General features: G+C 38.9%; 1 protein-coding gene across 4 annotated transcripts in view; it reads right to left on the bottom strand.

The window, feature by feature from the left end:
* The window catches only part of grid2 (glutamate receptor, ionotropic, delta 2), a 548,235-nt gene that overhangs the window by 159,617 nt on the left and 371,470 nt on the right, over window positions 1-17,148 (bottom strand). For all 4 annotated transcript variants that reach the window (XR_014894671.1, XR_014894670.1, XM_085294681.1 and 1 more), the window contains exons 5-6: window positions 10,190-10,243; window positions 2,941-3,114 (exon numbers count right to left, since the gene is read on the bottom strand). Coding sequence is in view for 2 of the 4 variants with exons in the window: in XM_085294681.1 (XP_085150807.1) it covers window positions 2,941-3,114; window positions 10,190-10,243 (228 nt within the window). In the remaining 2 variants the exon portion in view is untranslated. The remainder of the gene's footprint in view (window positions 1-2,940; window positions 3,115-10,189; window positions 10,244-17,148) is intronic.

Below are 17,148 nucleotides of genomic sequence, written 5' to 3'. Positions count from 1 at the left end.
TTTTTCCAAGGCTTTATTTATTTAGCTTTCCTGCCTCATTAGTTTGGGAAGGGAAGTTTTGGGTCATAAGGCTCATTTCATGGATGGCCAGTCTTTTTGTCTTTTTTGCTGCTAAACACAAATTGGGGTGTGGCATCATCTTCATTGAGAGTCACAGAAAAAAAAATAGCAAGTGCACTTTAATACATTTAAGTGTGGTCCCTTAAGTTTCAAAAACTTGTTTCTGGTGACATTGTTAGGATTATTAAAATTAAGATTTTTCTCATTAGAAATGAAAGTTAATTAAAGTTGTCATTGTACTAGATTAAAGATCCTTTTACTTTTTGTACACTTTGTTCTGTTCTAGAGAGAAATTAAAGTGGAAATGAAAAAGTGACAATTTCTGAAATTTTCTGGAAACCTATTGGAAGTTCAAAATGTGAAATTTCCCTTTTATAAACATATCCGGTCTTTAGGTGATGACATGATGAATCCTGCTTCCGGGCCCAAACTACCCTGTGTTTAATAAGGCTGTTGTGTTTTTAACATGTTTTAAAGCTTTTTATCTTGTTCTATTTAATCTCAACAAGCACCTAAAAACAGTCAGTGATCACTGTCGGCCTCTCTCGGTTTTTATTCTCAATCATCCAGGAAAGTAAATCTCCAAAAGTTGATTCTGTTCATCTGGATGTAGCGTTCAGTGGAAGAAACGTTACATTATAAACAGTACATTATGCAAATGTACTGTTCATAAGATTGGGGAAACCTGCAGTCAACTAAGACTGAAGAAGTCACTTGGATGAGTGACGATACGTTTCTTCCACTGAAAACGCTACGTCCAGATGAACAGAATCAACTTTTGGATATTCAGTTTAAAGCTTAGTTTTAAAAAACCTTAGGATGTAACTACAGCCCAGCCCATGCAGCAGTATATGAATGACTAACCTCGTATTGTTGATGGATTATCGCAGTTGTTCTCCTGGCTGAAGTTTGGTCCGTTTACAGCATCCTGATTGACTGCATTTGTCCCTGACCATTGAGAATCCTCACGTTAACTTTTATCAAGTGGAAAAAAGTTAGCGTTCATCCTCCAGCTTCACTTTTTATATTATGCTAACATAGCTGTGTCGCTAGCAATCACGTAGCACATTGTTATATACTAGCCAAACTTCATTAACCCTACAAATGCCACTGCTGTTTACTTTCCTGTCTTCATTTATGTTGGAAGTGGTAGCAGAGCTGTACGTTTTAATTTGTTTCAGAAATCCCTCAGTCAGAAGATGGTATATTTATATTTAGATTGAAACTAGCGAGCTAACTCCCTGCTAACTTCTAATTTTCATAAATTTCATGAATTCTGTTTTGATGGATGTCTGGATGCTAAACTTAATTGTTATACCTGGTAGAGCAGCCACACTGATCATTTTATTACAGATGAAAGAATTTAGTCAGTGATGCTGCAGTGACTGTTTGACTTAGGGACCTGCAGCGGAGTTTGGGCCTAGACACAGCTAATTACGTCCGACTTAAAGACCGGATTCTCAGTTCATTCTTTTGTCAGATATAACTTTTAGGTTTAAGTGTAGGGTAAGTCTCTGTCAGCTTTCCATACAAGGAACTGTACAGTTTCTCCAATTCTTTATGAAAGAGCCTGTCAAGCTGCATCGATTTGAAAAGAAAGGCTGTTCAGGCGTCTCCACAGATGTTAAATGGGCTTGTAGTCTGCTAAACCATGTCTTACTAATGTATGTTTGGCTTCGTTCATCTTTTCTTCTTTTCATACAAGTTTCAGTTCCCATAGCTAATACAAATGTCCATAGCTTTTCTTTCGTCAGACCAGAGAATGTTCTTTCTCGTGCTTCCTTTAAATTATGTTTGTCAAACTCTCATCAAGCAGTCACATGCATTGTAATCAAAAGCTATTGAGTTTTACAATTCTTCTCTTTTACCATTGTGATTTTTAATCAAAATATAGAAGTATCTTTTGTTTGCCACTGAGCCATGCTTTTTTGTCTATAGAGAGTGGACATCATGGCTTGGTTTTTGTGGTCACATGTGGAAAAAAAAACAATATATGCACAGCTACTTGGTGGACTGGAGCAGGTGGATTTCTGTATACACATCAAAGGTAAAGCGATGCAAACAGGATGCAACTCAGCACAATAAGTTGGCAAGTAAAACTTCACCATGACAACGATCTGCCTTGACAGTGTCAAAACAAAAGGAAACAAAAAAAATTACATCATTAAAAGCAGAATGTGTTAGAGGTTTGCATTTAATGATACACTAGAGCTACACCAAGTGTATTTAAAGTCACTTATTCTCATTCACAATGTCATCAATGACTGGGGGCAAAGATTTCCATCGACTCGACTGTATTCCCACTGAACATCCATCTTTTCTTACCCGATTTAATTAAACTGGAAGGGGACAACTTGTCAAAGACTAAGCCACAAGCCACTCATCTCAACTCCCTACAATAGCTTGATTTTTGTTGACAGTTTTTGTGAGGAACTTTTCTGCTCGCTGTGAGTGTACGTCAGCCAATAACCGTTTCTGCACAATTTTTCAGCTAAAAATTAAAAACAAATTATTAGAATACACATATTTTTCAGTGAGTCATCTGTTACGTTATAATCAATCCTCTGTTGATTTCTTTCTGTAACATTAGGCAAGCCTACTTCTCAAATCAATCACTCTTTTCACAACTCCTTAATGGGTGTAATAACTGTTCTGAGTAATGAACCCCTGTTGATTTTGAAGTTATTTATTTCATAGCTTGAAATATAAAAGACATGTATGAAAAAAAAACAAAAACAAATGCAAGTCATGCCACATATTTGAGTATTACTTAAAAAATTCACAAATAACAGAAAAGTGTTCTTGGCAGTGAGCAACAGAATTTGGACAATTAAGCTAGTATTCAACATAATACTGAAAATCAATAACTTGCCAACTCACCTCTAGCTGCTGAGCCTTTGGGTTTTTAAGGTCACAGAGGGAAGTGTTAATTCTATGGTTGTGTTTGACACAGCGCTGGGTTGTGTTCTGGGGCATTGGGAACATCTGGCGCACCAACGTCAGCCGACCGATAGACTTCATGACTAACTCCTGCAAGTCATAGTCCGAGATCTCCTGAAAAAGGGTAGAATAGAGGAATAGGTATAGGAGAGGAAAGAAGGGATGAAGTAAATGTAGGTATGAAATTAACAACTTCATTATGCAGCCATAAAGCCAGCATGAACAAAATACAAAAGAACTGTAACTGCGCACACAAAATAAAAGCAAAAATAGAAAAACATGGTTGAATATTACACCTCAAAAGCCTCAGATCTAATTCCTAAACAAGTAAAAGTTAGGCTTTGTTTTAGATACCCTATGTTTCTCGTTATCGCCACACCGAGCGATGAAAAGCTGTCTACATCATATGCAAAAATAGTTATTAGATATGAAAGGTACAAGTCAGCCTATGGAAAGAGGAAGAGAGAAGGGTAAAAAATATCTGCGTGTTGGCCTGACTGTGCGCATATGTTTGTTATGTGCACACATGTGCGTTTGCACGTACTCTGTATGTCCTTGCAAAACCTTGGGGGAGGAATCACTGCTAATTTTAGCCCTAGGACACACACTCTCCTCCCCCGCTCTCCATCCATGGATCTCCATCCATCCTCCATGCAGAGGGTCATGTGGTGATGAGATGAGAACTGACGTTTATCGTCCCTGGTGGAGGTAATGCTGCCATCAACTGAAACAGCTTTTACTTCCTTTGTATGTGTATGCAGTGATTGTGTTTGTGTGTGATTTCATGTGTCTTTTGTGCCCATGCCAGTCTGTGCATAAATCAGTCAGGTTTTTTTTTTTATGAGACTGTTTTTAAGCCGTACAATCATGAAAAACCCTTATGATTCCCTTGTGTATGCACCTGAGTCCACTTGATAGGATTGAAAGGACTCAGATTATGCACATGCACAAACAATCCATCACACACACACTTTGTATTAGTGAAGGGTAATATTATAGATAACACACCTCATTGACTAATAGGAATGGATTTTAATTGAGTGTAATTAACGTCCATTAAGACCCGTGAGTCCTCATGGGATATGATCAATGGTGATTAGAGGTTGTTTTATATGGACTTTATTGGTATACCCAGTGTCATCTGCACTAATAAGGATGATGTATTGCCTTTGCAATGGCCCCTAGATCTCCACACCACCAGACACAAAAATATTCATTTGCTTCTGCTTAGAAGTTGATTTTCAAGTTTCTGCTTTTTATACTTTTACCTCTGTGGTCATATTTTACTGGAACCAGATGTAGTTCTACAGTGGATTTCAATTATTTATAAAAGTTAACAACAAAAGAATGGAATTTATACCTTGACAAATTACTCAAACAACTTAACATGTTTAACCTTGCATTAACACTCTGCGCTCTGAAGTATATACTTTCTAAACAGTCCAAATAAGGAATCCGTTTGCTGGCTTAGGGGTGAAAACGTGGCAAAAATCCCAAACAGCTGAAGACATAAAACCCTGAAGGGGACTGAATTACAAAGTGTTGAAAACACGCAGTTCTTTGAATCTTTGGGCTGAAGGAGGGACAATACTCGGTGTATCAATGCTCAATCAACAATCATTTATTTGCATACAATTCAACAATAAGAGCATTACAACGTCCGGACGGCAGAATAATATCACAAAAGCCAACAAAAAAAAGAAGATCCAGAGCAGAGAGAAAATGCTGAAAATTGCTAAAAAGGCAGATTTGTGGGCCGAAAGAGAATTAAGATGCACAGCAGGCCGTCAAGGGCATGCAAAGAAAGATCGGTAGACAAAAATTATCCAGAGTGCACCACTCAAAGGATCAAATGCAAACAAATATAGATGAACCAACACACAGCAAAAACAGAGACAAAGACACACTGAATTGGGAGGTTTGAGGTTTGCCCTCTAAACAGGGATTTGTCCCTCTTCCTTTGTCATGTTCTGTTTGGCTCTTTGTCCGGATCTCCCTGGGGATAAACTAAAGTGACATCACCCAGTGTGACTTTCAGTGCTCTGAAAGTTGTTAGCCTTTTAACAGCTAAGACAAAATGAATATGACACATGGATGCACATACAGTAGACCGGCGTGAAGAAACACACATGCTCTCATCTACAACCCTAGAGTCTCGGGAAGGAGAGGGTACTGCTACACAGTTGATATTAACCTCATATAATCACTTCGCTCTTTTTCACGAGTTTCACTTTACCCCAACCTTCCCTCAGGCCACTAACCATTAACCTTTCATGGACTTCTTCAATCAAAACATTATAAGACCAACGCTAAATGCCTCTGCAACACTGAGTTAAAATAGGGGTGAGGTTCGAGTTGGATTTACAACAATGACCCTGAAACATCCATGAAATAATTACTGCTCATTATCTAATTACCAGCTCAAAATTTTAATTCTTTAATTCCCTCTTTCATGCCCATCGTCATTTTTGTCTAGTTTCAAATTACTTACTCAGTCTTTTAGTCCTAACCAACAACTGAACAAAGGTGAGATTGTTTTATCACTCATTCCTTTTAATCCTCTTAAAGATTAGCATTTAATTACAATATCACTTGGTCCTTATGTCGGTGTTGTGGGCTTAAATTCTACACACCAAGGCCAGCTACCTCAAACTAAACACACTAGGTCAGTCATGACAGCCAGAATGCCCTAAACCTAATTTCTGGAGTTCATCATGAGCTGTTTACTCTGTAAATCAAATCCGTTCAATTTATCCCCATTCTTGTCGACCATTTTACCCTTATCCAGATACTTCTTTCCCCATGGTATTTCTCCCCTTCCCTTTCATTTCTCTTGGATGACAGGAGAAAGCTACTTTTATTTATTTTTGGGGGGGTTTTCTGTTTGTCCTCCGCTACTCAACTGCTGAGCCCATCAGTGCCCATAATAATCTCCTCTGGCTTTAAGTCTTCTCACATGTTCACTTCAGGAAAGAATAAAAAAAAAAAAGAGCATGAAGAAGAGAGAGACTAGGATGAATGAAGCTGTTCAAAGCAATACTCAGAAGAAAGTATAACCCAAAATTCACTACAGTCTGCTGTATTACACCAGCCTACCTGCTGGTGATAGGAGATCAGTAAGCACAGTGTATTACAATGTGAATGTTAGACATGATGGAAGTGATAAGACTAACATCCCATATCTGATAATGTCTAGATAAATATTAAATCTTTAAGAAATGCATTACATCCATAAAGGCTTCAAAAAGCAAAGAAGGGTAAAAGAAAGTAAAATGGGATTTAACTAATAATCATATTATTTAAACTATTGCCGTTAGTGTTAAGAAAGGGAGGGTTGTAGCACACGGCCACAGAAGAAATGTACTTTAAGTCTTTAAATCCTTAAATTCTATTAGATTTAGAAGGTTGATAGAAAGAACGCATCAAGATGATGGAGAAAATCTGCGGCAAAGTGAAATACCATGCAAACACACAACACACCAACACTATGCAGACAAGTTATGAGGCAGGAGCAAGGACAGAATTATGATCAAATGTGTTCTAATTCAGATTTCCAAGCCATGCAGGGAAAGGTGGATGAGAGAGGTGCCACGTTTTCCTTTAACAAGGCAAAAAAAAAAAGATCCGACAGTTTCGGCGTAGCCACTTATTAACAACAAGGGTATGAGATAGCTGAAGTCATAGCGAGCAATTTCAAGCTGTGGACACAGTATGCACAAATGTAGACTCATTCTCTCCCAGCAAGTCCTTCTGGAGCAGCAAATAAAATTGTTCTTTAACTTAGCTGAGATTGCAGCCTTAAGTTAGAGTCACTTTGTATCCTTAATCTGTTTCCAAGAACAATAAATGAAACTAACCACCACACAGTAGGCTTTAATAGAGTTCAATTATGCGAAAGTCTGTAGAATGTTCTTAAATTGGACAAGACCTCATAATCCAGCAATTATATTTAAAAAAAAAAAGAAAATCCGAATAGTTCCAGTTACATGGCTTTCATAGTGACGTGTTAAGCTCCAAATTGACAGAAAATGCTAATCTCAAAGCATCTTATTACTATGCATTTTTCCTCTGAGAGGCAGAAGAGACAGACGAATGGAGCGAAAGAAGAACAAAAAGGAAACGGGTGTGAACGACCACAGAAAAGATCAAGAATAACGAATAATGGGGAAATTGTGAATGAGCGGGGTCAATAGTGGAGTTATCCTCCAAAATGTAAGGGGCAAACAGAGAGAAAGAGAAGTCATGAACATCTCTTATCACTTCTTCTCCCCACACCCCTCATCCTCTTCTCCTGAGAAGAGCAAAGGAGATGGGTAAAGGAAGGATGATCAATTATGAACTGTGAACTCCCCCTCAGTGGGGCTGTCTGACTGTTGGCTGTAGATAAAGCACAGTTATGACAACCATACAGTACCCTCTCATCCATAATAATCTACAGGGATGGAGAGGACTTTCACACATAGGAATATTCATTCTCCACAGAAGAAGTACAAGAGGACATTCTATATGACAAAATATTTTAACCGCTCATCTATTTTAAACACCCTCTGAACCATTTCATGTGGCCAATGGAATATAGTGTGCGCATCACAGAAATCTATGACTATATTTTTGTCTTGATTTTTACATTTTATGCAGGGAGACTTGGTAAGCATCGATTGAAATTGCTTAGAAATGAGCTTTTTTTAAAGTCATAGGTGCCTGACCACTGTTTTTTGCTACCCTCAAAGTAAAGGTTTATCTTCTTTTTTTTAAATAACTAACAAGCAGCTACTTGAGTTTTGCTTATGAATTTATAATTAGTAACAAACCACAGGCAGTACAAAAAGAATAGCTAATGATTACGCAATTTGTAGAGAATGAATCTATATTAGCTGCGGTGCTTCAAACGTATTCATGATCTTATCATCACCTAATGATTCATTCATTCATTCCAATCTGTTCTTTGGAAACGCGGTTTTATCTACTACACACACTGGTGTGAAAAGTGTTGGCCCCTTCCTGATTTCCTGTTTTTTTTTGTATGTTTGTCACTTAAATATTTCAGATAATCAAAGAAATGTAAATATTTGACAAAGATAACAAAAACATTCGAAATGAAGGTCTTTATTATTTACTGGGGAAAAAAATCCAAACCTCCATGGCTTGTATGAAAAAGTGATTGCACTCCCCTCTGGTGTGACATCATTGGAAAGCTAAGTTCAATTTAAGTGGCAGTAGCCAGGCCTGATTACTGCCACTGTTCTCAATCAAGAAATCACTAAAATAGGATCTGCTTTACAAAGTGGAGTAGACCAAAAGTTTCTTAAAAGCCAGACATCATGCTGCGATCCCACGAAATTCAGGAACAAATGAAAAACAAAGCCTTTTCCACATCTATCAATGTGGAAAAGGTTATAAGCCATTTCTAAAGCTGTACGAAGAGTAAGGAGATGGGTACGGGGTTTGTTGTGAGGCCACATAAACAACCCAAAACATCCCTCCTCCATCACTGTGCTTGACAGTTGTTATGAGGTATTTGTGGTGTGGTTTTGTTGTGTTTCGCTAAACATGGCACTGAGCATTATGTCCAAACATTTCCACTTTGGTTTTAGATGTAAAACATGCAGCCATGCTCTTATATAGACCTATTCTGTTCCTGCTGTAGGCAGGAAAACAGAACAGCTGTGCCGTGGACCGGTCTTTGTTTAGAATTTTTAAGCAGTTAATAAAAGGCTAGAATGTTGCCAGATGACAGCTTACAGTTTCAGGACTTCACCAGTGTTCCCTCCTTTGCTTTTTTTGTAACAGAAGCCTACATTTATGTGACTGGTCCAAGAACTCAGACTGAAAGCAAAGTATAGTTTATTAGGCCGCTGAATCCGTATTTAGCCAAACAGGCATCTAAATAATGATAGTCTTCTTCACAGGCTGCTTGTTATTGCCATCAGAAAAACAAAATATACTAAGACATCTTGTAAAAGCAAGCTTTTGTCAAAATCCCTAATGGTACATGGGAAATGGACATTATGATATGCATTCTATTTTATTTAGCAGATAAGTGACATAAAAAGCCCTGTCTGAAGTAATTAAGTAAAACAGAGTCATTGTTTTGGTCTGATTTATTCACATTTTACATCTGAACAATCATGTTGAATAAAAACCAGGGCTCCCTTGGTTTCCTCCACTCTGTTGAAGTGAGAAAATACAATAAATAAATAAAAAAAAGTTGAGGGGTTATCTAAGGTACTGGGGGAGATTGTAAGTGTTACTGGAGCCTCAAAGTCTCAAAATCTCCACTAAACATCAAAGAGAAGAAGATTGGCTGTCCTGCAGAACTAATGGATGTCATGCATTCCAATGCATGAAGAGAAACACTCTCTTTGCATAACCGAGCAAATAATAGGACTAGCAGCAGTTAGCAGCAGTGTTATGCTACAGTTAGAGGCTTGAAAATGGAAGAGAGAGAAAAAGAGAGAAACTACAGTACACTCAAGCATCTAGATATATTTTCTTGTTTTGTCCCACATTGCGTGTACGCTGCTTTTTGCTCTTCTCCGATGTATCTGCTTGTGTATATGGTTGTGTGTTTGTTAGTGTGTGGCAGAATGGGCTCCCTGTTGTGCCCTGCAAGTTCATTGTAATGCCCGAGGCTGCCAAGACACACTGCATTAGCTTGTAGTGCACATACACCCCCTAACATGCACATGCACACGCAAAAAATGTAGCTAATTCTGCTGTTTTTCTAAAAGGCATTTCTCGCGAAGCAAGATCAAAGATCGGCTCCTATTCAAATTAATGGGAAATTACAGCCAGCATTAAAGTTTCATTATGTTTCGCTTATGACCAGCGCTCACTCTGATCAGCGATCATGAACACGGATGAGAGAAATACACAGGGTGATAACTGTACACTCTGAGGAACAGGAAATTGACTTTGTGAACTGTTTGGTCTTGTCTACAACTGTTAATCCAAAAAAGCATTGAACTAGAACTGATTGTGAACTTTTAAAGGTCATCCACCGATGGCATGTGTGTTTTTGTAAAAACTGATGTGAAACAAAAAGAGCCAAGTTTTCTCTCAAATATCCAAAAGATAGGAGTCAAAAAAGGGTTTTTGGATATACAGCCAGAAGTATTCACAGAATAAATAAAATAACAAGGTCAACACAAAGCATACAAAGTACATGATACACTGTCATGGCACTTACCTCGTTAATCAGGATCCAGTGACAATCGAAGGCCACCAGGTTTGTCTCCACCACCTACGAAAACACAAGACACAACATTTTCTTTTTAAATTGCGCTTAATCTCTGTGACCAACAAAGGCAACAGTGGTCAGGCTTTTTATGATTTACAGTAAAATAAATTATTACAGACTTTCATATAAAGGCTACTGATTCATTGTGAATCACGACTTCTAAAGTGTGAATATGATGGTAAACAATTTAGTGGAAAGCTGCAACGGTGAAGCGTGAAGGTGTGAAGCTCGACACAGAATTTCTATCAAAGGTGCTCAAGGTATCAGTCAAAAATCTTTTCAAACACATGCAAATGTAGTCATGCTTGCCTGACCCAAATACAGCCTTCAACATCAAGTATTTTATCACTTTACACAATTTAGGCAAACTTCTGAGGGGATTTCATTTGCTTTTCCTCCTGCAGTGATCTCTGTGTGTGCGAATAACACAAGACAAAATCAGGGGCAAACAAAAAATGCCTCAGAATTGTGTGTTTTTCAGCCAAGAGAAAAACAAAACAGTCTCCATGAAGTGCAACTTAAATATTTATATGTGTCTATCTAACCAGCAGCTACACAAATGTTAAACGCTGCAGTGAGGACACATTGGAAAAGGGCTGTCTACCGCAGAGAACAGAGAGCGAACAGTACTATAGTCAAGGCTAAACCTTTGGAACTTCAGACATACCTGCAGTATATTTGCACATATCGTACATTTCTATTAAAAGGCTAATCTGCTCTGCTATATACGTATAGCAGTAACAGTTCTTTGTGTGTGTGTGTGTGCGTGTGTGTGCACGTGTGTGTTATTCGTCTGTGATCACTTTTAACAATGACATATGATATGAGGACATCAATGACATAATAAGTAGATATTTTTGTTTGTGTGTGTGTGAGTGTGTGTTTGAATAAAACAACAGACTTCTTCTCATTAGTATTTGGAGTATTTGGTATTGATCTATTGAACCTAATCTAATTAGCTTTGTCTTTAACACAGTAATCTAGTTCATTACTTTTACCAAAGTCAGTAATCACATTACACTTACTAGCAATTAGTTCAGTTGTGGTAGATAAATGCTCGAGGTTTGCATCAGTGGCAGAAAAAAACAAAACACCCCCAAAAAAAGACAATTATGTGATGGGAAAAGGAAGAAACTGGTAACGGGAACAGTAAAGGGTCTGCACTTATTAGCATTTATATATTATGCATACTATATTTATATCCCATTTAACCTTTGCTAGGATCCACAAAGAGCTTTGTTATGTGTTTCTCATTTAGCCATTCACACACTGGCAAAGGGCTGGAGCTGGCGAGGTGTTTACCTGCTTTCAGGAGCAACATGGGGTTTAGTATCTTTCCCAGGGACTCTTTGGCACATGAAGGCGATCAGCCCTCCAACCCCATGACTACTGGACAGCCTGCTCTAAAACCTGAGTCATGGCCAACCCCATGCATCTTAAGCAATGTCATGGTGAACTGCAAAATTAAACATTTACTGAACAGACTGAACAGAGATCAGAGGGTTGAGTATTCTTACCTTGCTTTTGACTTTCTGCTGTCAAAAACACTCACCTTTGCTTTTTACCTCTTTTGTCTCTCATTTTCATCCTCCCAGAACCACCCTCTAATTTTTGTTCTCTTATCGTTGCTCTCCCCTCACCTCTCATCCCATCATCGGGCTTTAATTACTCACTTCTCACTCTGTGACTGCTCCTACTCCTTTTCTTCGCTCGCTCTCAGCCCTTCTCCCTTCAATCCCAGAGTAAAAATAGAGTGCCACTCATATTATCATTAGCTATAATTGTCTAGGTGACTATAGAACATCACGCCATAAATCACTTTTTAAAGAAAAGGCAACAGCTGGAGAGGGTGGCGGTGTGTGGCTAATAATGGTTTAATCTCCCACCGAATCGCCATAAAACTTATAACACAGAAGGCTGCTGTAAAACACTCGACAGAAAACATAGTTTCGACATAGACAAGGTGTAAGGCGGAGTGACTGAGCTGTAAGACACAATATTTTTCTTAATTTTAGTTTTTTCTGTCAGAACCTCTGTTCCCCTCTACTTTCACTTATCCCCTCCATGTACGGGATCTGAAATGTAAGTAATGTGGTTTTTGTCGTTTTGTCCTGTCACAATGTTTCTGTTTATCTCCACTGAAAAATTGAATGAGTGGGCAGCGATAAAGGCAAAAAGGAGAGGGGAGAAAGACAACACAGGTTTCTCAAACTCAACTTTTCTGGTCAGCTCTCTTTCTGGCTTAATGTCCTTTTTTGCAGTCCTCTCTCTTGGTATTAATTATGAGTATTTGTGTGGGATTGCTTGCAATATTTCCGCTTTTTAAATATGAAAAACTTTAATCTGATATTTTATTCAAGATCATGGGAAAGTGAATGTGCTTGGACTGCAACATTGCTAAGCCAGATAGTACGTGGGTAGTAGACCACAAACAAAGTTTTTACAGCAGAATATTACTTTGTAATGAGCTGATAAATGATCTTCACCTGTCAGCGGTTTCAGTGTTGTGGTTGTCTGGTGTCGCTGCTTGTACGCAACTACTGCTGGTTCTGTAGTAAGTGCTTCCACTTTTCCCATTATGACCTCCCTCTAGCATCCGTATGGACAGATGTTTTAAGCTAATTAGTGAAATGGAAGATTCATAGAACTAGACATGACTCCTCAGGGGTTGGAATTGTTCAATACACTCTCTCAGACAAACACACACACACACACATATTCACACTCATACACACACAAGAACCAAACACCCACAGCTACAACAATTACTGCTGCTAAGTCCCGAGGCTGGTTTGTCTGTGTGCTTGCCCTTGTGTATTTGTCCAGATGTACACACACTTACAAAACATTACAGCCTTCGTGCCACCAATGGAGGAAGGTAGGGGGGGGGGGGGGGGGGGTGTCACCTGGGCATCATTCCTTTAGTGATAGCAAAGAAATCCTTGTGACCTCTCGGCCCACCTTCACAAAAGCTTCAATTCGCCACAGTTCTTCTTCTCTGAAGTCAGAAGATCGCACTAAAACCAGCTCCGTGGTCTGAGACAAATCCAATCACCTAGTGTCAATATAAGTAAGCCTTTTCTCAAAGTCTGAAAGCACACACAGAGAACTAAGACTGATCTGTAACATCATGCTACAGCGCACACCAGTCTTGTACGTGTTTATCAAGCGGCCGTGGGACCACCAAACACTGTTTTGATCCTGCAAATGACCTCTGCTCACCTGTCACTCCCGAAGGAGTACAACAAAGAGAAATTGTTGATTTTGGCAAATGGTTTAGCTTGACACACAAGTGTCAGGGTTTGCCGCTCACACTGAGGTCTGACTTGACAAAAGAGGGCGTATTGCTAATATTTTACTCACACACGTTATGCTAATGCACACGCATAATAAATATGAGCCTATACAGCACATTTTAGACAACTGTTCAAACAAACAAGGATATACGACTTCTTTTACAGACTGCTGTATATTCCCTGTATAGTGGGGCACTCTGTGTGAGAGGTTAAGAATGTAAAAGCAGTGGTATGATGCCTGAAGTGAGAGAGTGGGTGTTGTTATTGAATAAAGTGCTCTAAATTAAAAATTAGTAGTGTCATTTAATTTCATGCACTATTTGTGATCAAATCAAGCAAACAGCCTACAGCCAACCCTCCAAACTAGGCATATCCAGCTTCACATTTGAACATGCAAGCACAAGCTGTGAATTTATAAACACACAAAGAAAAAAATCTATAAACACAAGCACAGTGATCCATTTCTACTTCTTCTTCTTTCACAGTCCAGCCCCTGTTGCATTTCTTGTCTGGAAAGCAAGATGTGCTATATGATTATGCGCCTACTGACACACACACACACACACACACACACACACACACACACACACACACACACACACACACACACACACACGAACACTGTGGTTCATCCAAGTGTGGTTTTTGATCACTGTAATTAATTTGTGTTCCTGTGCGTGCACAAGTGTGTGCCGGTCTGCGCTTGAGTGTGGACATAGGGGTCTGTGATTACTATTATCATCTACAACCCTTCATTCCACCTGGAATCATAATATGAAAGACACTTGGACTAGAACAGAAGAGAAACTTTAGGAAAGCAGGAACAGATGAAAGCGAAACAAAGAGACAGATAAAGAAGTTTACAAACTGATGGAGTGACACAATGCATTATAACCAGTGTTTTACTTCATCTTTTTTATTTTCCATATTTTGTATCAATGATATTTCCAGCTTTTTTTTTATCATCTACTTATCTGCTCAGCCACTGTGCTGCTGGAAAATTAAGCTACCCAGTGATTTGAGAATGCTTAGTTAACCAAATAAAGTTATATTTGTGGCAGGGTTTATTTTCTTACTTAAAATAATATGATGGAAATCAGAGTCAGGACTCAAAAAGCAGAATCAGAATTAAAATCTGTTAAATCTAAATTATACACAATAAAACAATCTTGCTGTGTTGCATTCATATGAATGGTTTCCAATTTGTTTATTACCAGAGATGGGAGTCTCTCTAGTTCCCACTTTTGGTTTTGATTAGCATGGTTGTCCCACTGTCAGATCAAGCTAGGGATACTTTCTACATAGTCATCTACCATTAACTTGCTCCTTCTTCAGCGACTCTTCCTTCTTTCAAATCTAAGTTACAAAACATATGAAAACTGCAGCTATACAAAACACAAAGCGGGCTTTTACTAACCCATTACCCCCATTTATTCAGCCCGCTACTCAGCCTCCCTGTGCATGAAATAAGCATTTAGCACTCACCAACTGAAGCACTTTTCCCCGAAACATACAGTAACTGCTGTATGTCAGCACCTCACCCACATTGCTCCCACAGTGTGCTTTATGCATGATGCATGGTTGAGATTGTGTGTCTTGATGTCAAGCACGTCTGTTCGTACTGTGCTAAAAGACAAGATGGCAAGCAAAGGGTGGTGCATTATGACTGTGCTCAGCCTGAGCACTGCCAAAAATGTAATCCACAGAGCAAAGCAAACAGACTTCAGCAATTACAGTGCTAACTAGACTTCTAATGTTAAGCCTCTTTTTTGTGTACATAACTGAAATTCAAAGGGTGTCCCACACCACATTCACCCAAATACATCATCTTGACATTGACATCCTGCTTGTCCTCCTCTTGTGATACCTGCTTGTCATGTAGCGACATAAACTCGCCTGACATGCATGTATCTCTGCATCTGGGATATGACAGTCATAAATGAAGCAGTAAATTATCATGTTAGATAGTGCCTTTGGGAAATAATACAGTGTATCCTGATTTACTGTGTGTCTGTGTATGTAGAAAACAGGCACACAAATACTTTTTTACACAAGCAACAGACAGCTGTTTGCTAACACACAGTAACTGTTGTGTTTTCAAGACTTCGGTGTGCACTATCCAATAAAAACAGTCAGACCACACAGGCATAAACTGTGTAGATGGGTGGCAAATTAAAAGAGAAAAACTGAAACCATTATATAGATCGTGTAGTTCATTTATGCTGCGGTGAGCATTTTGCTGGCATTGTTTGGACCAACTTGTCCCCTTATAGGTAAGGGTCACTGCAAATCAATACAAATCTGTTCTGAGCGATCACCTCTATTCTATGTTGAAGCATTTCCTTCCAGGATCAGTGGTCTTGTCATCTGTGGGTCACGAGGGGGTCAATGAAAAGTGTGGTGATTATGAAAATTATATAAATATATGTAATAGCCTCAAAGGTTGCAACTTTAAAGCAACCAATCAATTTGGTTCTTACTAGTTAATTAACTAATACATTTCCAAGGCCATAGTTAAGACACAATCCAAATTTTAAAACACAAACTAAATAACAAATAATTATAACTGTGGCTTTTACTGTATTTACAGTACATGCTGCCAAAGGAAAACAGCCTTCTTTGTGCTGAACGCGCTTGAGAAACGTGACATGAATCACATGGGTGTAAGACCTTTGCGATTCTTCCCAACAACTAATGACTCTAAATCACTACCATAACTGTTTAATTAGTTTGATCAAGCTGCGGTCACACGCCAATGAACTAAAAAGCCTATAACGGTTGTGCATGCATTGTGAAAACAGAGCGGTAGGTGGAAGAGACACAAAGATACTAAACATTACACAATGTGACTATGCCTGTGTGAGTATTAATTTGTGTGTGTGAGAGTATTTCACAGATTATTGTCTCTTTGGAAATCCTATTTGAATAGTTCTCTCCCGCACACACCTGTCACACTCAACAAAATCAAGGAAAACCTCATCTTGAGTAGATCTCGCACTGTTCACCATCCAATTGCACAAGAGACTGCCATTGCTGATCAATCACTTGCTTTTTGATGAAAACAGGGGAGAAAAGAGCAGCAGAGTCATTCACCTATTCTGAATGCTGTCTGCAGATGTTTTTTTTCAGCAGCAGCTTTCTTTTCTTACTTTCTGTCTTTCTTTTTCCTCTTTATGTCTGACATACTGTATAATGTAAGGCTAGGACAGCAAAGGTCTTGCAAAAGTATGTGTTGTGACGGCAAGGAGTAGCAGGGCCAACATGGAAGGCATCTATCATCCTCAAACTGTGTGTTTTGGTGTGTGTCTGTGTGTGCACAGCGGAGCACTCAAGACTTTGCGTGCACTGTATGCGTGTGCTTGTCGGCCTTTTGGTTTATTGATCTGACCACAGATCCGAGCACTGCTGAATCCACAGAGAGATTGTATAACACACGCACAACACAGCGTGCGCGTACAATTGCACACATTCACCACAACCACCACCAGCAAATATGACGATGTCTATTCAACCTGACATTTAGATATGAACGGATCAATGACTGGAACAAATAGAATAAGCTGTCTTGATAGGCCCAAGGTACATATTTGTCTATGCACATGTGTGTTTGTG

The sequence above is a fragment of the Mchenga conophoros genome, linkage group LG12 (genome assembly GCF_057382185.1).
Source record: "Mchenga conophoros isolate Kocher_MC1m ecotype Shallow Benthic linkage group LG12, M_conophoros_male_GT1.1, whole genome shotgun sequence".
Lineage (NCBI taxonomy): Eukaryota > Metazoa > Chordata > Actinopteri > Cichliformes > Cichlidae > Mchenga > Mchenga conophoros.
This window is presented reverse-complemented; position numbering and strand designations above follow the sequence as displayed.